We start from the raw sequence: 18,978 nt of genomic DNA on the forward strand, positions 1-18,978 counted from the left end.
CACACTGTTAAGACAAACTACACAGGAGACCCTCAATTCGTAATATACATATTTCACTTGCAAGTATACAGAATGTATATAGAATGTAAAATAGTAACAGATGATGAAATATCTAATGGGCGCTGCTGCAAAGCGAAATAAAACTACAATGAAAATAAAAAGAATTACATTTGAAGTTTGGTTCGTTATACGTTGACGCTTAAAAGTCGAGTTACACTCATATTGAATCATCAAAATAATCCATATTCATAAATCCATTCGGTCGCATATTGCCGCTCGGTGTTCTTCTACAACACGAACACGCGAACAAGTGTGTATAAATTTCTTATTATTTTTATAAGAACCACTATTCGGTACTTTCAATTGGAACTTTCACATCCACTACTTGCCTTCGTATCCTTCTACCAACCGTCTTGTCAAATAATCCAGCTATAGTATATTTTTTCGAGAGTTAAAGGTGGTTTAAAGCATTGCATCGGTAGAGTAGAAAATAATGACAGTGTAATACGCACAAATTTCTGTCAATAATGTAAGAGAAATTGATCAGCGAACAAATGCGTAATTGACGAATACATCTTTTACGTGTCTTTCCGCCTATGCCAAAGGGTAGCAATCAACTTTTTCCTTTTTGCACCCCTCCCGTCAGAATGGTGTAAGGATGACAAGAGCGAAGAATGATTTCCAATCAACGTGACACCTGTTATTACGATGATTCATATGCACTAGAGCACGCGCGAGCCACAGCTTTAGATACTATCCAGCCGACACCATGCAAACGGAATTAGACTTGGACATGTCGATGGTCTTGTCAAAGTTTTTCTTGAGGAGCATCGGCTTGTGGATATCCGAAAATTCCGCAGAAGAACGTCGGATGAAAATAATGATCATCTATACAGTATGGCATTCGATATTTGCTACAGTCGAAATTACCAGAGATTTCTACTTCACTATATTTTACAAAGGCGTGAGTATATTTAACTGGTTTAGTTGTGTTAAATAAGATTGTGTATGTGCTATATTATGAAATAAATATTGTAACATTCCAAATATGTAATAATAATAATTCATTATGTATATAGAAACGAAATGAGTGATAGCGTCGGGTTCTGGAAAATATTAAGCAATTGTTACGACCATCTTTCTATTTATTATTAAATTATATAAACAAAAAATACATATTGATCTCTCGATGCCATTTATAATGATTGTTTCTAATTGTCACGTATCCTCATCGTCCGTTTATATTTAATAAATAAAAAGTGTGAAAGTCACGATATACACAATATTTGTTAATTTAATCTAATATTTAAAATCGTTCGCGACATATAACATTGGATAATAGTTTATGACACGAGTAGTTCAGTTAAAACTCCATGAAACGTACAAACAGCTATAGTTATAAAAGAATTCGTAATAATTGATAATAATTTCGTAATAATTGATAATAATTTCGTAATAATTCAATTGGAACTTTCACATCCACTACTTGCCTTCGTATCCTTCTACCAACCGTCTTGTCAAATAATCCAGCTATAGTATATTTTTTCGAGAGTTAAAGGTGGTTTAAAGCATTGCATCGGTAGAGTAGAAAATAATGACAGTGTAATACGCACAAATTTCTGTCAATAATGTAAGAGAAATTGATCAGCGAACAAATGCGTAATTGACGAATACATCTTTTACGTGTCTTTCCGCCTATGCCAAAGGGTAGCAATCAACTTTTTCCTTTTTGCACCCCTCCCGTCAGAATGGTGTAAGGATGACAAGAGCGAAGAATGATTTCCAATCAACGTGACACCTGTTATTACGATGATTCATATGCACTAGAGCACGCGCGAGCCACAGCTTTAGATACTATCCAGCCGACACCATGCAAACGGAATTAGACTTGGACATGTCGATGGTCTTGTCAAAGTTTTTCTTGAGGAGCATCGGCTTGTGGATATCCGAAAATTCCGCAGAAGAACGTCGGATGAAAATAATGATCATCTATACAGTATGGCATTCGATATTTGCTACAGTCGAAATTACCAGAGATTTCTACTTCACTATATTTTACAAAGGCGTGAGTATATTTAACTGGTTTAGTTGTGTTAAATAAGATTGTGTATGTGCTATATTATGAAATAAATATTGTAACATTCCAAATATGTAATAATAATAATTCATTATGTATATAGAAACGAAATGAGTGATAGCGTCGGGTTCTGGAAAATATTAAGCAATTGTTACGACCATCTTTCTATTTATTATTAAATTATATAAACAAAAAATACATATTGATCTCTCGATGCCATTTATAATGATTGTTTCTAATTGTCACGTATCCTCATCGTCCGTTTATATTTAATAAATAAAAAGTGTGAAAGTCACGATATACACAATATTTGTTAATTTAATCTAATATTTAAAATCGTTCGCGACATATAACATTGGATAATAGTTTATGACACGAGTAGTTCAGTTAAAACTCCATGAAACGTACAAACAGCTATAGTTATAAAAGAATTCGTAATAATTGATAATAATTTCGTAATAATTGATAATAATTTCGTAATAATTCGTAATAATTTCAGGATATTCTTTACGTTACTACCAACATATTAACCGTGACAATGGGTTTAATCAAGATATGTATCATAATGGCGCATAAAGAGGAATTTATAAATCTGATCGTGTACGTGCGACAACATTTTTGGAATGTTAAGTACAATTTTCGCGAGAAAGAAATTTTGGATGATTGCAGAAAAACTTGCACCTTCTTCGTCTGTTCCGTCACCATCATGGGTGCATGTGCTATAATAGCTTATCTAATAACACCGGTTATTGGTAGGTTCTATTGCTCCATTATTCTGTTATCCTATTCGCTAATAGTGTGCTGTAGATGTTTAATTCAAGTCGCGAATGCTTACGTGGATGTACGTAATATCGACGTGCTATGTATGTACAGGATGTTTCCGTAATCTTAGTTCAAGCTATCGGGATTCTTTATGCAGAAATAGGTGGCAAAAGAGGAGTAATATTTTTTCGTCAACACGAGCAGAAAGACAAGTTGGTTACCTCGAAACTTGCAATTAGTACACGGGCATCTGACGGATCTTCAAACACATTTTTCTCGAAATCGAAGCCTTAAACGAAAAAATATTATTCCTTGTTTTCGGTTAATTTTTACCTGTAGAATTACTACCAGATCGCTTGTACCAAGATTTTAGAGACGCTCTGTATATAGATAATAGGATACTTCCCCCAGAAATTTTCATACTATTTTATCACATAATTTAAGAAACTTCTTTTTTTAAACAACCTTGATTCGGTATTGTTACATTAAAATGTACTATGATTGTGTATACTGTCAAATATTTCTCTACTGTAAAAAACTAAAAATTTGGTAAATACAAAAATGTACCTGACGATAAATAAGCGAAACGTTTGGTATAGAGAAAAGTATATCATCTAAACATTTGTTGCAGCAAATGCCGGGAAAAATAATTCCGAAAGAGTATTGCCATTCAACATATGGCTAAATTTGCCAGTATCTATGTCGCCTTACTACGAAATGATATTCACTCTACAGGTATTTTAGATTCTCGCAATTTTTCGAACGATTGTTATTGTAGCTGGTTGCATTATATGCTTACATTTACCATATTAATTTACACATTTACCATATTAAACTTACAACACAATGACATAAACTGGGATATCCGCATCTGTGGAACTGCAACGTGTGACAATTAGTTGAAATACGACATGCTGGTATCTAAAGATAACTATAGAAATGATGCGATATCTCTGACACGATTTTGCAAAAACCAATAGATTTTTTCCGTGGGCTGTAACAGGGGAAGTAATTTTTGTACTTTTTGCAGATGATAAATATGTATCAAATAGCTGTCACCTACTTTTGCTTCGATAATATTTTCTGCATTCTGGCCATACATTTGGCTGGTCAGTTTCGCATACTTCGATACAGGTTTTCAAAACTGTGCGATATAGAACATCAGATAAACGAGAAGGATATGGAATTGACGATAACAAACTATGCGCATACGTTTTATAAAAAATTGAAGATGTACGTTCGACACCACCAGGAACTGATCAACTTTTGCGACAGGCTTGAAAACGTGTATACGATGTTGATACTTGGACAAGTGTTGGTATTTAGTGTGTTAATTTGCCTGTTTGCTTATCAAGGATTATTGGTTAGTATTTACATGCTATAAACATTCCCATCATCGGTATTTGTTAATTGTTTGGGACTTCCTAAATGCTTAGTTTGCTCTTAGGCTGCTGCCCCTCTTGCGAGACGCTCGATTTTCATCTTTCATTTAATCGGATCAATGGCGCTATTGTTTATGTTCACCTATAGCTGTGACGGTGTGATAGAACACAGTGAGAAAGTTGCTATAGGAGCATATTCAGCGCTGTGGACGATCATGCCAATGAACAAACCTGGAAAGATGCTTCGAAACGATTTAATAATGGTGATTGAGCGATCAAGAAGAGTTTGTTGTCTCACCGCGAACAGATTTTTCCCTGTATCGTTAGAAACTTATAACAAGGTAGATATAGTACATATATATATACAACAAATACGCGTTACGATCTATGAAATTTAATGTATAGGACAAATTTTTAAACACTAGGAAATTGCAATTTTCGATATCGTGAAATAATTTGTTTATTAATATTTTGCAGATCTTATCTACCGCAGCATCATATTTCACATTACTAAGAAATCATTTAGAAAACGAAGCTGAAAACTGATTGGTAAAAGCAGACCTCCAACCAATTCGGTAAAATATTCGTAGACAATTACTTATGATAGTGTTCAAAAGAATTGTATAGATACATCTATAAAAAAAGATAAACCGTTGAATAGAAAATAACCGATAACTAAACATATGTATAATCAACTAGAGTCGCTCGCTTATGACTTTGCTGGCACAGTACCTATTTGAATGTATTTTTATTATTCCTTGTTTGTACACCATTTAAATGTTGAATTTCGTAAAACGCTCGAACAGGTATTTGTTCATTTTTAACGAGAAGTTTGTACGTCGAATGTCTCGTCCCCCGACTAGCAATTCGTATTCGACTAGAAATATATCCTTAAAAAGATGTTATCTCGTTTTTTGCCCTTTATGATCTGTATCCAGAAATCCTTTCTTATTCCACGCCTACGTCATAAAAGAAGTATATATATATACAGGGTGGTTGGTAACTGGTGGTACAAGCGGAAAGGGGGTGATTCTACGCGAAAAAAGAAGTCGAAAATATAGAATAAAAATTTTTTTTTAATTTTTTCATCGAGACAACGATCTACAGTGAGATCCGTCGTAACGTATCGCACGCGTACCGAGCGAAAATTCAAAGTCGATTTTCTCGAAAACAAAGCCTCAAACGAAAAATTTGTATTCTATATTTTCGACTTCTTTTTTCGCATAGAATCACCCCCTTTCCGCTTGTACCACCAGTTACCAACCACCCTGTATATACAGGGTGAGTCATTAAAAACTACCACCTGTAGCAATTATCTGTCGACTTCATCAAAAAGCGTTTAAAGTATGGTATTGAAGCAGCCTAGTCAGACGTGTACATACTCTAGTATCTTATACTTTTTGACACGTTAAGATGATTAGTCGATTCAGTTGGACATTCTTTACAAAACAGTATTAACTAATTTATACCGAAAAAACATTAATTCAGCAGATATTTTAAGTTTAATTTATCCAATTTAATGTACGAAAGGTAAGGACGATGTAAACGCAATAATACCGTTTCGCGTCTTTTCTCGTCTCTTCCATACATTAAATTTAACGAATTACAGTTAAAATATCTGATAAACTAGCGCTCTGTGTGTATAAATACATAAGTTAGGATCTTTCAGTAAAAAATGTCCAACTAGATCGGCTAACGTTATAAAAGATACATGATGGCTATTAAAAGCTTCAAAGTTAACTTGATATCTCAAAACATAGGGTATTAGATAATCAACTCGTATACTCGTCTGACCAGGCTCCTTAAATACAGTAAACTTCGCTGCAAACATTTTGTAATCAAGTCGATAGATAACGAATTTTTTGAGGTGGTAGCTTTTGCTGACTCGTTCATAACGTTTTCAGCGTAAATTCATTCTATGTCAAAATTACGAATTCCATTCGGTACTCTGAAAATCATATCGCGTCTAATTTTTCCATATAAAATATCATTACATATTAATTGCCTTCATTTTTGTAACTTTAGTTGTAGGTACTTAAAGATAGTATAGTTTATACGTATTATAATTAGCAAATAATGAGATGTGTGTTCGTGTTACAAAATGTGCGTGCTAATACAAAGGATATGTGATACTGCGTACCTGGTATAGTATGTCGCTACAGAATTACGTGATATTCATTTTGCAATGAAGGTAACAGCTTAATCATTCTCAAAAGAAATCATCTTTATACACCACGTCGTGATTCTACATTCAGAGGCAACGACGTAGTATTATACTTTCCAACTGTACTTTTTCTCTAAGTAATCATACGTTATAGCAGAATTTTTACTTCTGGCGACCAAGTAATCAATATGTGAGAAATTGCTAGTTGCACATGCACTGTAGGGGGTAATAATCGCACACGCCCTCTCTCAAGCACACGTGATACACCAATTCATATATTTTTCATGTTTGTCAATTTCTTATTTGTTTCTGCCACCGTATCGCTTCCACTCTACGCGGAAAAGTTCGCTTTAAGTAAGATACGTATCTATTATCAAGCGATCGAATGTCTCGATAGATCAAAGCGATGTCACTTCAAGTCACCTTTTCGCTAGGAACCTTTTCTCGCTAAATTTTCTAGCTGTCGCATGATTTAAAGATCAAGATCGAGAAAAACGATCGTCATGCATACGACACGATACACGGATATCTCAATCACGTTGTCACAGTTTCTATTAAAACTCGCGGGTGTCTGGATGACAGTGAATAACGCCGAAGAACGTCGAAGAAGACTCACTATGGCGTTTACTGCCGTTATACATGTTTACGGATTATATCTAAATCTCGGCGATGCTTATTACACGTGGAACGATTTGAGCGTGAGTATAAAGATCTGTCGCTGTCTTAAGATTGTTATTTTTCGAAAGTCATAGATATACTTTTCATTTAGAAATCAACTTAAATTTTTATACGAATGCATTATAAATTTAATTACAGAGAAAATAATTAAGGTGAATACCGAATCTACCTAATTGTTTTTATAAAATTTAATAGAAAACTGCAAGAAATATATTAATACGGCAATCGTATTATGAAAATGTTTAAAAGATTTATAGAGAGAAACAAATTCTATCGATGTTCCGACTGGTTTACTATATATAAAATGAATTAACTTTTTCAGCATTGTACCTTCTTGCTCTCTAATACATTATGCATCATATTGGCGATGTTCAAGCTTTTGATATTAAATTTTCGCAGAACGGAATTTAAGGATTTAGTTTTATTTGCACAACAAAATTTTTGGCATTTCAAGTACGACCATGATGAGAAAATACTTTTCATGAAGTGCCGAAAATTGTGCAAGCTGTGGACCATAACGGCATGCTCTTTCACGCAAGCCTCCTTGGCATTTTACATAATTACGCCAATCTGCGGTGAGCATGCATATTTAAAGATCTTCGTTTCTACATAAAATACATAAATTAGTCTCGAATAAAAACAATTCTATAGCTTTACGATCCAACGATATTAACAATCAAAATACATGCTTTACCCTCTTCACCGTATCCTTCAAAACAATCAAATTAGTTAACAATTAATAAACAATTGACAAAATCTCCATCGAGTCAACCCTGATTCTGAAAGAAATCACAAATATGTGCGAACTAATTAATAGAACATACGAAATGGAAGCTTCAGAATTCATGTTCCATTGTGTTTCAGCGAATATCGGAAAAAACAAATCGGATAGGGTACTTCCGTTCAAAATGTGGGTCGATCTGCCGCTAAGTGTGACACCGTATTACGAAATAATGTTTGTTATTCAGGTATCGTATATCTCCTCCATTTCCGAATATATTTAAATAGCGAACTCAGCGAATACAACGATAATTTTACTATGGAAGATCACTGTTTACCCAGCTAGCGACTGTGCAACAAATCGGTGTAACGTATTTGTGCAACGACAACTTCTTATGCATACTGAATATGCACGTGATCTGTCAATTCCGCATGCTCCATAACAGACTTTTGAATTTATGGAAGATCATCGACCAGAAAACGGATAAGATCGATTACGCCGACAAGTGTTACATAGCGTTGAAAAAATGCATTCGGCAGCATCAGTCGTTGATCAAATTCTGCGAGAAGCTCGAGTATGTTAATACTTTTCCGATCTTCGGCCATGTAGTGGTCTTTAGCTTGCTAATGTGCTTCGACACGTACGAGATACTTTTGGTACGTTGGATTTACTTACAGTATAGTAGTGGATTCGTTTTTAAATACGGTTTATTTGAAATACGATTTATCGCAAGTTTTATTATTTCACTGTTACGTAAGAATCGTTAAATAGCATGAGTAATTTAACTTTGGTTTATGTTCTTCTCAAAATTTCATAAACTTATCTCTTTACCTAGAAACGAAATGCTCGTTTCAAGTATTATATATTCGACAGTTATACCAGCTACATCAGAACGATTTCGATATGAATAAACGAGTATTATATTATGTATACAGGCAAATGTATCCACTGGTACACGACTGATCTTCGTGTTCCACATGGTCGGTAGCTTTATCCATATAATTTTCTTCACGTACACTTGCCACGGTTTAATAGAGGAAAGTTCGAATATTAGCTTGGCAACGTACTCAGGCTGGTGGACGATTCTACCAATGACCGAAACTGGCAGAATGTTACGAGAAGACGTGAAGGTGATGATGATGAAATCAATGCGACCATGCTACCTGTCCGCTGGTGGATTTTTTCCTATATCTTTGGAAACATCTACCGCGGTACGTAATCCATTTCGTATTTAACCTCATTCATCCCGGAAATATCGCTTTTTGCAACGCATTACCAGAAATATATAAATTTTTAGATGAATCCTATGATGACACTAAAATTTTATGTTACAGCTGATGAGTACTACAATGTCATACTTCACGCTCATGAGGGAATCATCTGTGAAAAATGCGGATAAATAATCCATCATATATATACAAGTACCTATATCATGAAAATATTTGAATATATATGAATATACTTTAATATGTACTTGAAATATATGTTTCGGTAATAATAAAGATAAAGTTAATTAAAATCTTACATCGGAAATGAAAATTCTACACCAAGGGGATGTGGCGACTCTTGCATCGACATCGATATAGCGATATTCCAATATATATGTTTTCTTCTTTTGCTAATAAAATTATCGCTAACATTGATGAGACCCTTCTGATTTTAGTGAGGCCGAACATGATATTGTTATAAAATTTGCTTGCTTTAATTTGGCTCGTGTTCTACGTTCGTTGCTGTCAGCAAAATACAAAGATTCCGAATAACTGGTCATTTGTTCTCCTTGAAAACCAAGGACAGGTAACTAACACTATAAACTACAGAATACACGCGTACATCATGCACGATAAATATATATACCACTAAAATGCGAAAAGTTATACAAAGAGATACTTACGAAATCTTCACGAATGCTATTCTTTTCTCTAAACGCAGCAACCATGATCGAATCCTTATCCGTACCCGTATTCAAAAATCTATTCAGCAGGAAACTCTCGTTTGGACTTCTTCTGTAACATGAACATAAGAACAAATAAATTTTGTATTTCCGTAACAACCATTACACGTTCCGATTTTAACAGCAATTTCTCGTAAGAGCGAAGGACGCAACATTTAACGTTTGAAAACTCAGTTGCAGTTCCTGATTAAAAAGTCGTAGATTGAAAAGTGACTGTGGTCTAAGACGTACGGGTCTCTGGAAATAATGAAAGAGATCAATCAACGAACAAATGTGTGATTACCTGCTACTTCCAAGCTTTTTTCATTTATTCATACAAAGATAACAATCAAACATTAATTTCACTCCTTCTTTCACTTCTGTTTTCCTTCCACTCCTCTTCCGCTCCTCTTCCATTCCTCTTCCATTTCTCCTTCACTTCACTTGCAAGAGTGACAGCAGAAATTAATAAATCAAAGAAGCGCGTCACCTGTTATTATGATGATTCATATGTATTGGGGCATACGCGGTACGTGGCACGCGACAGCTTTAGACGCTGATCAGTCATCATGCTAATACAACGAGACTTGGACATGTCAATGGTCCTGTCGACGTTTTTCTTGAGGAATATCGGTATATGGGTAACCAACTATCCCACGGAAGAACGTCGGATGAAAATAATGATCATTTACACAATATGGAATTCTATATTTGCCACGATCATTATTATCAGAGATTTATATTTCACTGTGTTGTACAAAGGCGTGAGTATATTATTATGATGTATAGAAAAACGAGACGAGCAGTTGCGTTAGATTGGAAAAAAATTTAGCAAGGACGGTCATTATCTTTCTAATTATTATTTAATCGTATAAGTAAAGCTCATGTATTGATTTCTCGTTGCCATCTACGGGGATTGTTTTTAATCGGCACCTATCTTTGATGTTCGTTTATATCGGATAATCAAAGAAATCATTGGTAAAAACTTTCTCGGTTACCTATATTTAATACATTAAAAATTTTAAATTCATAAGATACATTATATTTTCTAATTTAATCTACAATAATACTGAAAATCGTTCGTGACATATAACATTCGATAATAGTTTATGACACGTGTATTTCAATTAAAGCTCTATGAAACGTACAGCTATAATTATAAAAAATTCATAATTCATTTCAGGATATTCTTTACGTCACTACCAACATATTAACCGTGACAATGGGTTTAGTCAAGATATGTATCATAATGAAGCATAAAAAGGAATTTATAAAACTGATCGTGTACGTTCAACAACATTTTTGGAATGTTAAGTACGATTTTCGCGAGAAAGAAATTTTGGATGATTGCAAGAAAACTTGCACCTTCTTCGTCTGTTCTGTCACCATAATGGGTACATTTGCTATACTAGCTTATCTAACAACACCGATTATCGGTAGGTCAAAAATATTCTATTTGTTTACGGTGTGTTGCATTTTTTGATCCAAATCGTGGATGATTCGTGTGGATATAATAATAATAATAATTATAATAATATACTCCTTTCACAAATTCTCATACCATACATGTACATCAAATACATATACATCGATATACAATGTCGTATAAATAAAAACAATCTTTTCTCAAAAAAGAAATTTGATTCGGTGCTGCAATATTAAAATGTTTAACAATTGTGTATACTAATAAATATCTGTCTGCTGTAATAGGCTAAAAATTCGATAGGTACAATAATATACCTAACGATAAATAAGAAAACCATTCCATATGGGAAAAAGTATATCATCTTAGTGTTTGTTGCAGGAAATATTGGGAAAAATAAATCCGAAAGAGCATTTCCTTTCAACGTGTGGCTGAATTTGCCAGTATCTATGTCGCCTTACTACGAAATGATATTTACTCTACAGGTATTTTAGATTCTCGCAATTTTTCGAACGATTGTTATTGTAGCTGGTTGCATTACATGTTTATATTTACGCGGAAATACAACCTGTGACAATTAATTGAAGCTTCACCCTAGAATCCTCCACTTTCTATAAATCTACATGACCTTTCTTATCAATGACTAATCAATTTTTGCGATTTTGCAAAAACCAATAGATTTTTTCCACGGACTGTAACAGGGGAAATAATTTTTACTTTTTGCAGACGATAAGTATGTATTACGTATCGGTAAGCTATTTTTGCTTCGATAATGTTTTCTGCATCTTGGCCATACACTTGTCTGGTCAGTTTCGCATACTTCGATACAGGTTTTCAAAACTGTGTGACATGGAACGTCGGACGAAGGAAGATGATATGGAGTCGGCGTTAACAAGGCATGTGCATGTGTTTTACGAGAATTTGAAGGCATGCATTCGACACCATCAGGCACTCATCACTTTCTGCGACAGGCTTGAAAACGTGTACACGATGTTGATATTTGGACAAGTGTTGGTATTTAGTGTGTTAATTTGCCTGTTTGCTTATCAAGGATTATTGGTTAGTATTTACATGCTATAAACATTCCCGTCATCGGTATTTGTTAATTGTTTGGGACTTTCTAAATGCTTAGTTTGCTCTTAGGCTGCTGCCCCTCTAGCGAGACGCTCGATTTTCATCTTTCTTTTAGTCGGCTCAATGGCTCTACTGTTTATGTTCACCTATAGCTGTGACAGTGTGATAGAACACAGTGAGAAAGTTGCTATAGGAGCATATTCAGCGCTGTGGACGATTATGCCAATGAACAAATCTGGAAAGATGCTTCGAAACGATCTAATAATGGTGATTGAGCGATCAAGACGAGTTTGTTGTCTCACCGCGAACAAATTTTTCCCTGTATCATTGGAAACTTATACCACAGTAAATATAATATCGAATCTACAATAAATACACGTTACGATCTATGAAATTTAAAGCATAGGGCAAATTTTTAGACACTAAGAAATTGCAATTTTCAATATCGTAAAATAATTTGTTTATTAACATTTTGCAGATTTTATCTACCGCAGTGTCATATTTCACTTTGTTGAGAAATCGTGTAGAAGACGAAACTTTAAATTGATCGGTAAAAACAAATCTCCAATCGATTCAATAGATTGTTCTAAGAAAATTGCCTTTAGATATATATTGTACTATTCAGGCAAATTGTATATTTATCTGTTAACGAAAATAAATGAATTTTAGGAAAATAACTGATAATTTAATACATATATATAATAAATAATCAATGTGGAGCTTTTCCTATAGTACTTCAATGTCTTAATATATCAGCCAATCATTGACGACATATGAGCTTTTTTTAATATTTATAGTAAATCTTAAATTAATTCGGTATCATAATGGTGAATTTCATTCACTACTCTGACAATCACAGTCGTTTAATTTTTCTATTTATTGCTATTTCTATTATTTTGAGTCATATATATTGGATCATATATTTGGAATCATATTTATGGTAGATTAGTCTTGAATAGTTTATAATAGTATAACTTACATATTGTTGCCAGCAAATAGCGAAATGTATTTTCATGTGACAAAATGTATGTGTTAATACGTAGAAAATGCACGTACCTTCACTGTACTCATAAATTAAAGTGTATTTATCTTTAGTTAACATAGTCGAAATGTCGATCGAGTCAATTCTAATTCCGAAAGAATATTTTGAATAATCGATCATCTGTCCTCCTTCGAGTGTGTTCTTCGTTCAATACAAAGAACAGATCCTATGCATTATTATATACAAAACAAGCTGCAAAATGCACATGTGTATCATACGCAATAAAAGTACATAACACTGAAAAATTATAATAAAGATGTTTACAAAATAACCGACAAATAGTCTTTGTAAATTTTATTCCTTTATTCGCGAACAGCAATAAAAGAATGTTAGGCTAACAACCACTGTGTTCTTCGAACGTTCCCGGACAATAAAATTATCGATGTACCGCGTATGCTTTATCGTCTCCCCGAATACCACCATCCGTCTGAAATCGTGCATAATTTATCAATCCGATGCTTCTTCCCCTTTCCGTTTTACACCACAAGAGAGCAATTATAGTGACGTGTAAAATAACCAGTTGTCCACGAAACATAGCGGACATGCAAAACGAACGGGATAATCAAGATAAGTATGGAGATTCAGGTATGGTTAATAAAAAACCTGAAGATTCTCTTGTAAATTGGAGCTTGGAGCACACTACCGTTGAAGATTCAGAATGAGCTCGAAGAAAGGCAGAGATCTGTCAATCACCGTCGTGTCGTTCTACATGAAAATCGTTGGCTTTTGGCTGGCGAAGAACCATGTCGAAGAACGTTGGAGGAACTTTGCTATGATTTATACGACTTTCGCAATTCTCGTCGCCATCGTGGTCGAAACGAGGGATCTGTACTTCACTTGGGGAGATTTTAGCGTAAGTGAAAAATTCAATTTTGTTATAATAACATGAAGAATAATTTTTCGAATAAACAATTTTACGGATTTGAACACTATTCGAAAGATCTATTGGATCAAAGCAGTTTTTGCTCTCGCGGTAGTTTGGAAAATATCCATCGTGTACGTGTACTGTTATTTGATTATAGGGTACTGTATACATCGTGTGCAACCTCGTAACTATTATTCTCGTTTTGTTCAAAATTTTGGTTTGTTTTGTATACAAAAAGGAGTTGCTTAGTTTGATACAATACGCGAAAACGAATTTTTGGCATTCGAATTACAATTCACACGAACGAATGATTGTGGATAGGTGTAAACGTACCTGTACGGTTCTCGTTTGCGTCTTCACTTTCTTCGCTCAAGGAACAGTTATCTCTTACGTGATAGGACCAATTCAAGGTGAGATATTTATATACTCATTGTACAAAGAACGATATATATTGTTAACTAGCTTTCTTGATTAAACGAAATTAATTAAACGAGCTTTGCTAACGTATTTATATTATTCAGCAAATATTGGAAGAAACGAAACAAATCGAATACTTCCGTTCAATATATGGTTGAACGTACCAATATGCTACATGACGCCATACTTTGAGATCGAGTTTATCATACAGGTACTAAGAATTTGTTAGTTGCTAAAAACAATTAAAAGAACAAATGTTTTAATTTGCCACGACTATATTTATCAAAGTTAATTTCAAATATGTATATTCCAAAATCGCGATACATAAATTTAATAAAATCACGTATACGCATATGACAAAGATAAAATTACATCTTGCGTTTCTACAGGTTTTGTGCCTGTATCACGTTGGCGTATGCTATCTTTGTTTCGATAATATTTTATGCATTATGAATCTACATACTGCTGGACAGTTTCGTATCTTACAATATAGACTTGAAAATATGTGCGGTGAAAATAACAACGAAAAATTGTCGTACAGCATATGTAAATATATGAAACTTAAAACTTACATTCAACAACATCAAATGCTCATTGAATATTGTAAGAAACTCGAGCAAGTGTTTAATTTGATTGTGCTTGGACAAGTATCGCTCTTCAGCTTATTAATGTGCCTCGATGGATATTTAGTACTTACGGTATGCATAATAGTATCTATATTAAAAAAAACTGTGCCGTAAAAATAGAAATTTAATGTTGAAAAAATTCTAGTTTGCTTCATAGCAGTAATAATTTTTGATATTACGACATAGCAACAATTCCAATCTTCTTTATTTTTCGTGAAGTTGCAAAAAATTCTCGTAGGAGAAAGTAATATATTTTTAGTTCGTTACAGCGGTTTAGGATACAACAATGCAATTTTTCACAGGAAGACGCTCCTCTTATGAGACGCCTTATTTTCCTATTTCATATAACGGGTTGCATGTGTCAACTGCTGATGTTCACCTATAGTTGCGATTGTCTAATACGAGACAGTACGAACGTAGCTAATGCCGCCTACAAAAGCTTATGGTCGTTTCTACCAATGGACAAATATGGGAAAATATTACGGAGAGACTTGATGTTAATTATCATGAGATCTAATATACCATGTTGCTTGACCGCTAGTGGATTCTTCATCGTATCATTGGAAACGTATACTGGAGTAAGTACATTTACTCGCTGTAATTACACTAGTTCAATCATGTGTAGAACGGATCCCGTTTCTTCGTGCAAACTGAGATAAATAAATACTACTATTAATTTAACCCTTTCACCTAATCTGATATAATAATACTAATTCTTACACTTCCTAGCGAATATTTATTTTATTTTCAGGATATTCGCTCGTTATAACGTTAACATTTACTTATATTGATTTCTTTATTGTCGTTTTAATATCATTTCGTTGTAAATTTTGAGCGATGCAGTGTTACGTTTTACTTCATAGAAATAAGAGAGGAGATGGTAGTTAGCTTTGCCTAAAAAATCAATGCTACCAATAATGTGGAACTTTGGCCTCTTATAATCAATATGACCGTATTTAATGGAATATCCTTAGTAAATTCATTATTGCTCTTATTGTATGTAAGATAAAATTACTTGCAAAAATTACAAATACAGTATTCATTTTTATATCCAGCGTATTCGTTGTGGATTCATAATTCACACGATCGACATCGAACTTGCATCTCACCATTATGATCATCCGAATACTTGTGAGAAGGAAACTTGTCGGTCGTTACGCTTTTGTTTGTTTCAAAAGAGTAGAATTACCCAAAGAGACTGGCGTGTGCGAATGAGGTGAGATTTCCTCCGCAATCAACCTACGGCATATATTGTCCTTATATGCAGTAGGGAAAAATATAATAGTATCGTACCCCATAGACTATAAAGAGTGCAGCGTTCCATATCCATGCTACCCTCGAAACAATGTTATTTTCTACCCGTATTTACAAGTAATAACTAAAAAGTTTCATAAACATTATTGTTGGCGTGATATAAATTTGCTTTCAAAGTACAGTGACTATACCAATCACATTATTGCACAATATATGATACCTGAATATTATTGTAAGATTACAAGTTATTAACAGAATTCGACATTATCAGCTTCCCTTTTCCTCTCCTCGACATTTCCTACGTACGCAGAACATATTTTCCAACATTTACAACTGTAATATGACGCGTCATAAATTATTAAACGAGGAATTAGTAAGTAACAGTTGTTTTATAAGTGTTCTTATTTCCCTAAAAAACATTTTTTTTAAGTACTTGTAAAATGACTTTATCGTAACAAACACAATGTCTATTATTATTATTATATCAGATACTCTTTAACGAGTTATAAAATCATGATAAAAATTTAATCTATTGTGTTCCTTTGCTGTTTACAGATTCTAAGTTCCGCGGCATCGTACTTCACGTTGTTGAGAAATCATGCAAGCGATACGTCTTAAACGCAAGTACCAACAACATTTTCGAATAAAGATCCAAGAAATTTAAATGTTTAAAAGCATTTAGGTATTTATTTACTTGATATTACACAAAAATATCAGTTGCTTTGCCTAACCTTCATTCGTAGGCTGTGTTTCCAGGAAATGCAGTTACTCCGATCAATATTCGGACACCCTTCGAAACAGAATAACTTTTTTAAAATTGAGCCAAACGGTTTGAATTTCTTTTTTCTTTTTCTTTAAGTTAGAAGGGTTAATTCACTGGACGACGCGCGCCAAAATGTTGAAAAAGTTACAATTGGTCGACACCTCGGAGAAAATAATAAAGGTCGCTTTTTACTAATTTCTTATGCAAGAAAATTCAAGGCAGTCGTGTTTACAGCACGTTCTGTAGATTCGGAAATGCCGAGCTCGCGTGGTCTTGCTTCGAAAACCGTGGCGGTCCATGGAGCTTTCCGGTACATCAAGGAGGACCTGCCCCAAATGATATGGATGACGACCGTACAATTATCGAGAGGTTCTTTTTCGGCAATTACAATATTATCGAAGAATTCCTTATATATATAATAGACATAAATCTTCGAAATTTGTTATTCAAATTTTCATTGATTCAAACTTTCAGAACCAGATAAAAATGTTGTAAAAAGCGATCTCACCTTTTTCTTTGTGATTCGGATTAATTCCGCGAGATTCTCAAAAATTGTTTGCACGTCATCTGGCAAACTAGCCCTTCTAGCTTCTCAAAAAATATCAAACCGTCTAATCCGTTCTTTAAAAAGTTATGCTATTTTAAGGCGTGTCCGAATATTAATAGGAGCAAATTTTTCTTAGACTATCTCGTTTATTCGATTCTTCGTTCATGTCAAAATGTAGTTGCTTTAAACAAAACTTAAGCCTTTCTTGTCAAAAATATCAATGACAAACAATTTTACATTTACATTTTAACCGGAACAACTTAATCGTTTTATCTATTTATATATAAATATATATTTTAAAAGATCAATTCTTTCGCGCGAATTTGCAATACTAACAACAAATACCTAACTACAATACTATTCTATACATTTTGATAATAAATAACAGACTATTTCTCTGGAATAAAGAAATATAGCAATAAACAGGAAGGATTTTAAAAATATTTTATTTAATACGATAATATGATAATACGATTAATATTACCTCTACCATTCTCTATTTCATTCCATAAATATGTCTTCGCGTAAATTCACCTTCCACAAGTACTAATCTGTAGCACAGTTGTTATTAAAACGTGTCACACTAAAAATATATAATTAATTAATGGATGATAAATGAAAAAAGGAAAGTTCTTGCCAATTAATTCTGATGATGAAGGAAAACATGCGTTATAAGCTTCAAGACACTGTCATATATCATTTAACATTAACATAACACAATTAACATAACTAAATCACTAAAACACAAATAAGGATAAAAATGACAAGTTCTTGTGCTCAAAAACGAATTCAAAGGGTGCAATTCGATTACACAACGTTCTTCAAAAGTTTCCATGAAATGAATCATCTAAACAGTCGCGCGTGTATTGTAATACACGTTATCCTCACGTCTGAACATTCGGCGTCTCCGTGGAATAATACACAATTTATCGATCCGTCGCTGCTTTTCCTTTTCACACGATGGAACAGCAATTGCAATGACGTTCAGAATAACCAGTTGTCCGGGAAGTATAATATGCAAAACGAGCCAGATAATCAAGTCAAAAGCGATCAAGGGATCAAAGTAATATCGTATCACTGTATCAGTCACTGTAGATATCGATGATAAGCAAATTAGAGGCTTTCGGTAGAATCGAAGAATGAGTGCTCCATCGTCGAAGACTCAGGATGAGCTCGAAGGAAGTCAAAGATCTGTCTATCACCGTCACAAGTTTCTACATGAAATTCGTTGGTTTTTGGCTGGCGAATGATTA

The 18,978-nt window shown here is 33.9% G+C and overlaps 3 protein-coding genes across 3 annotated transcripts; all 3 read left to right on the forward strand.

The window, feature by feature from the left end:
* The first annotated feature begins 1,835 nt into the window (after positions 1-1,835).
* Positions 1,836-5,115, forward strand: LOC100741921 (odorant receptor 4-like). Its single transcript, XM_003494237.4, has 6 exons — positions 1,836-2,065; positions 2,577-2,829; positions 3,471-3,574; positions 3,870-4,202; positions 4,287-4,562; positions 4,699-5,115. Exons 1-6 carry the CDS (start codon positions 1,871-1,873, stop codon positions 4,765-4,767), a joined length of 1,230 nt encoding a protein of 409 aa, XP_003494285.1. The 5' UTR covers positions 1,836-1,870; the 3' UTR covers positions 4,768-5,115.
* Positions 5,116-6,301: 1,186 nt separating this feature from the next.
* On the forward strand, positions 6,302-9,235 carry LOC100749937 (odorant receptor 30a-like). The gene is made up of 6 exons (XM_003494219.4): positions 6,302-7,083; positions 7,386-7,638; positions 7,928-8,031; positions 8,126-8,440; positions 8,720-8,995; positions 9,119-9,235. Exons 1-6 carry the CDS (start codon positions 6,889-6,891, stop codon positions 9,185-9,187), a joined length of 1,212 nt encoding a protein of 403 aa, XP_003494267.1. The 5' UTR covers positions 6,302-6,888; the 3' UTR covers positions 9,188-9,235.
* A 948-nt stretch (positions 9,236-10,183) lies between these two features.
* On the forward strand, positions 10,184-17,231 carry LOC100742162 (odorant receptor 13a-like). The gene is made up of 11 exons (XM_033324236.1): positions 10,184-10,478; positions 10,898-11,150; positions 11,519-11,622; positions 11,864-12,196; positions 12,281-12,556; positions 12,690-12,757; positions 14,440-14,528; positions 14,640-14,746; positions 14,925-15,233; positions 15,464-15,739; positions 16,971-17,231. The coding sequence occupies exons 1-11, from the start codon at positions 10,284-10,286 to the stop codon at positions 17,031-17,033; spliced, it is 2,073 nt and encodes a 690-aa protein (XP_033180127.1). The 5' UTR covers positions 10,184-10,283; the 3' UTR covers positions 17,034-17,231.
* Positions 17,232-18,978: the final 1,747 nt, after the last annotated feature.

The sequence above is a fragment of the Bombus impatiens genome, unplaced genomic scaffold, assembly GCF_000188095.3.
Source record: "Bombus impatiens unplaced genomic scaffold, BIMP_2.2 scf_1879, whole genome shotgun sequence".
Classification (NCBI taxonomy): domain Eukaryota; kingdom Metazoa; phylum Arthropoda; class Insecta; order Hymenoptera; family Apidae; genus Bombus; species Bombus impatiens.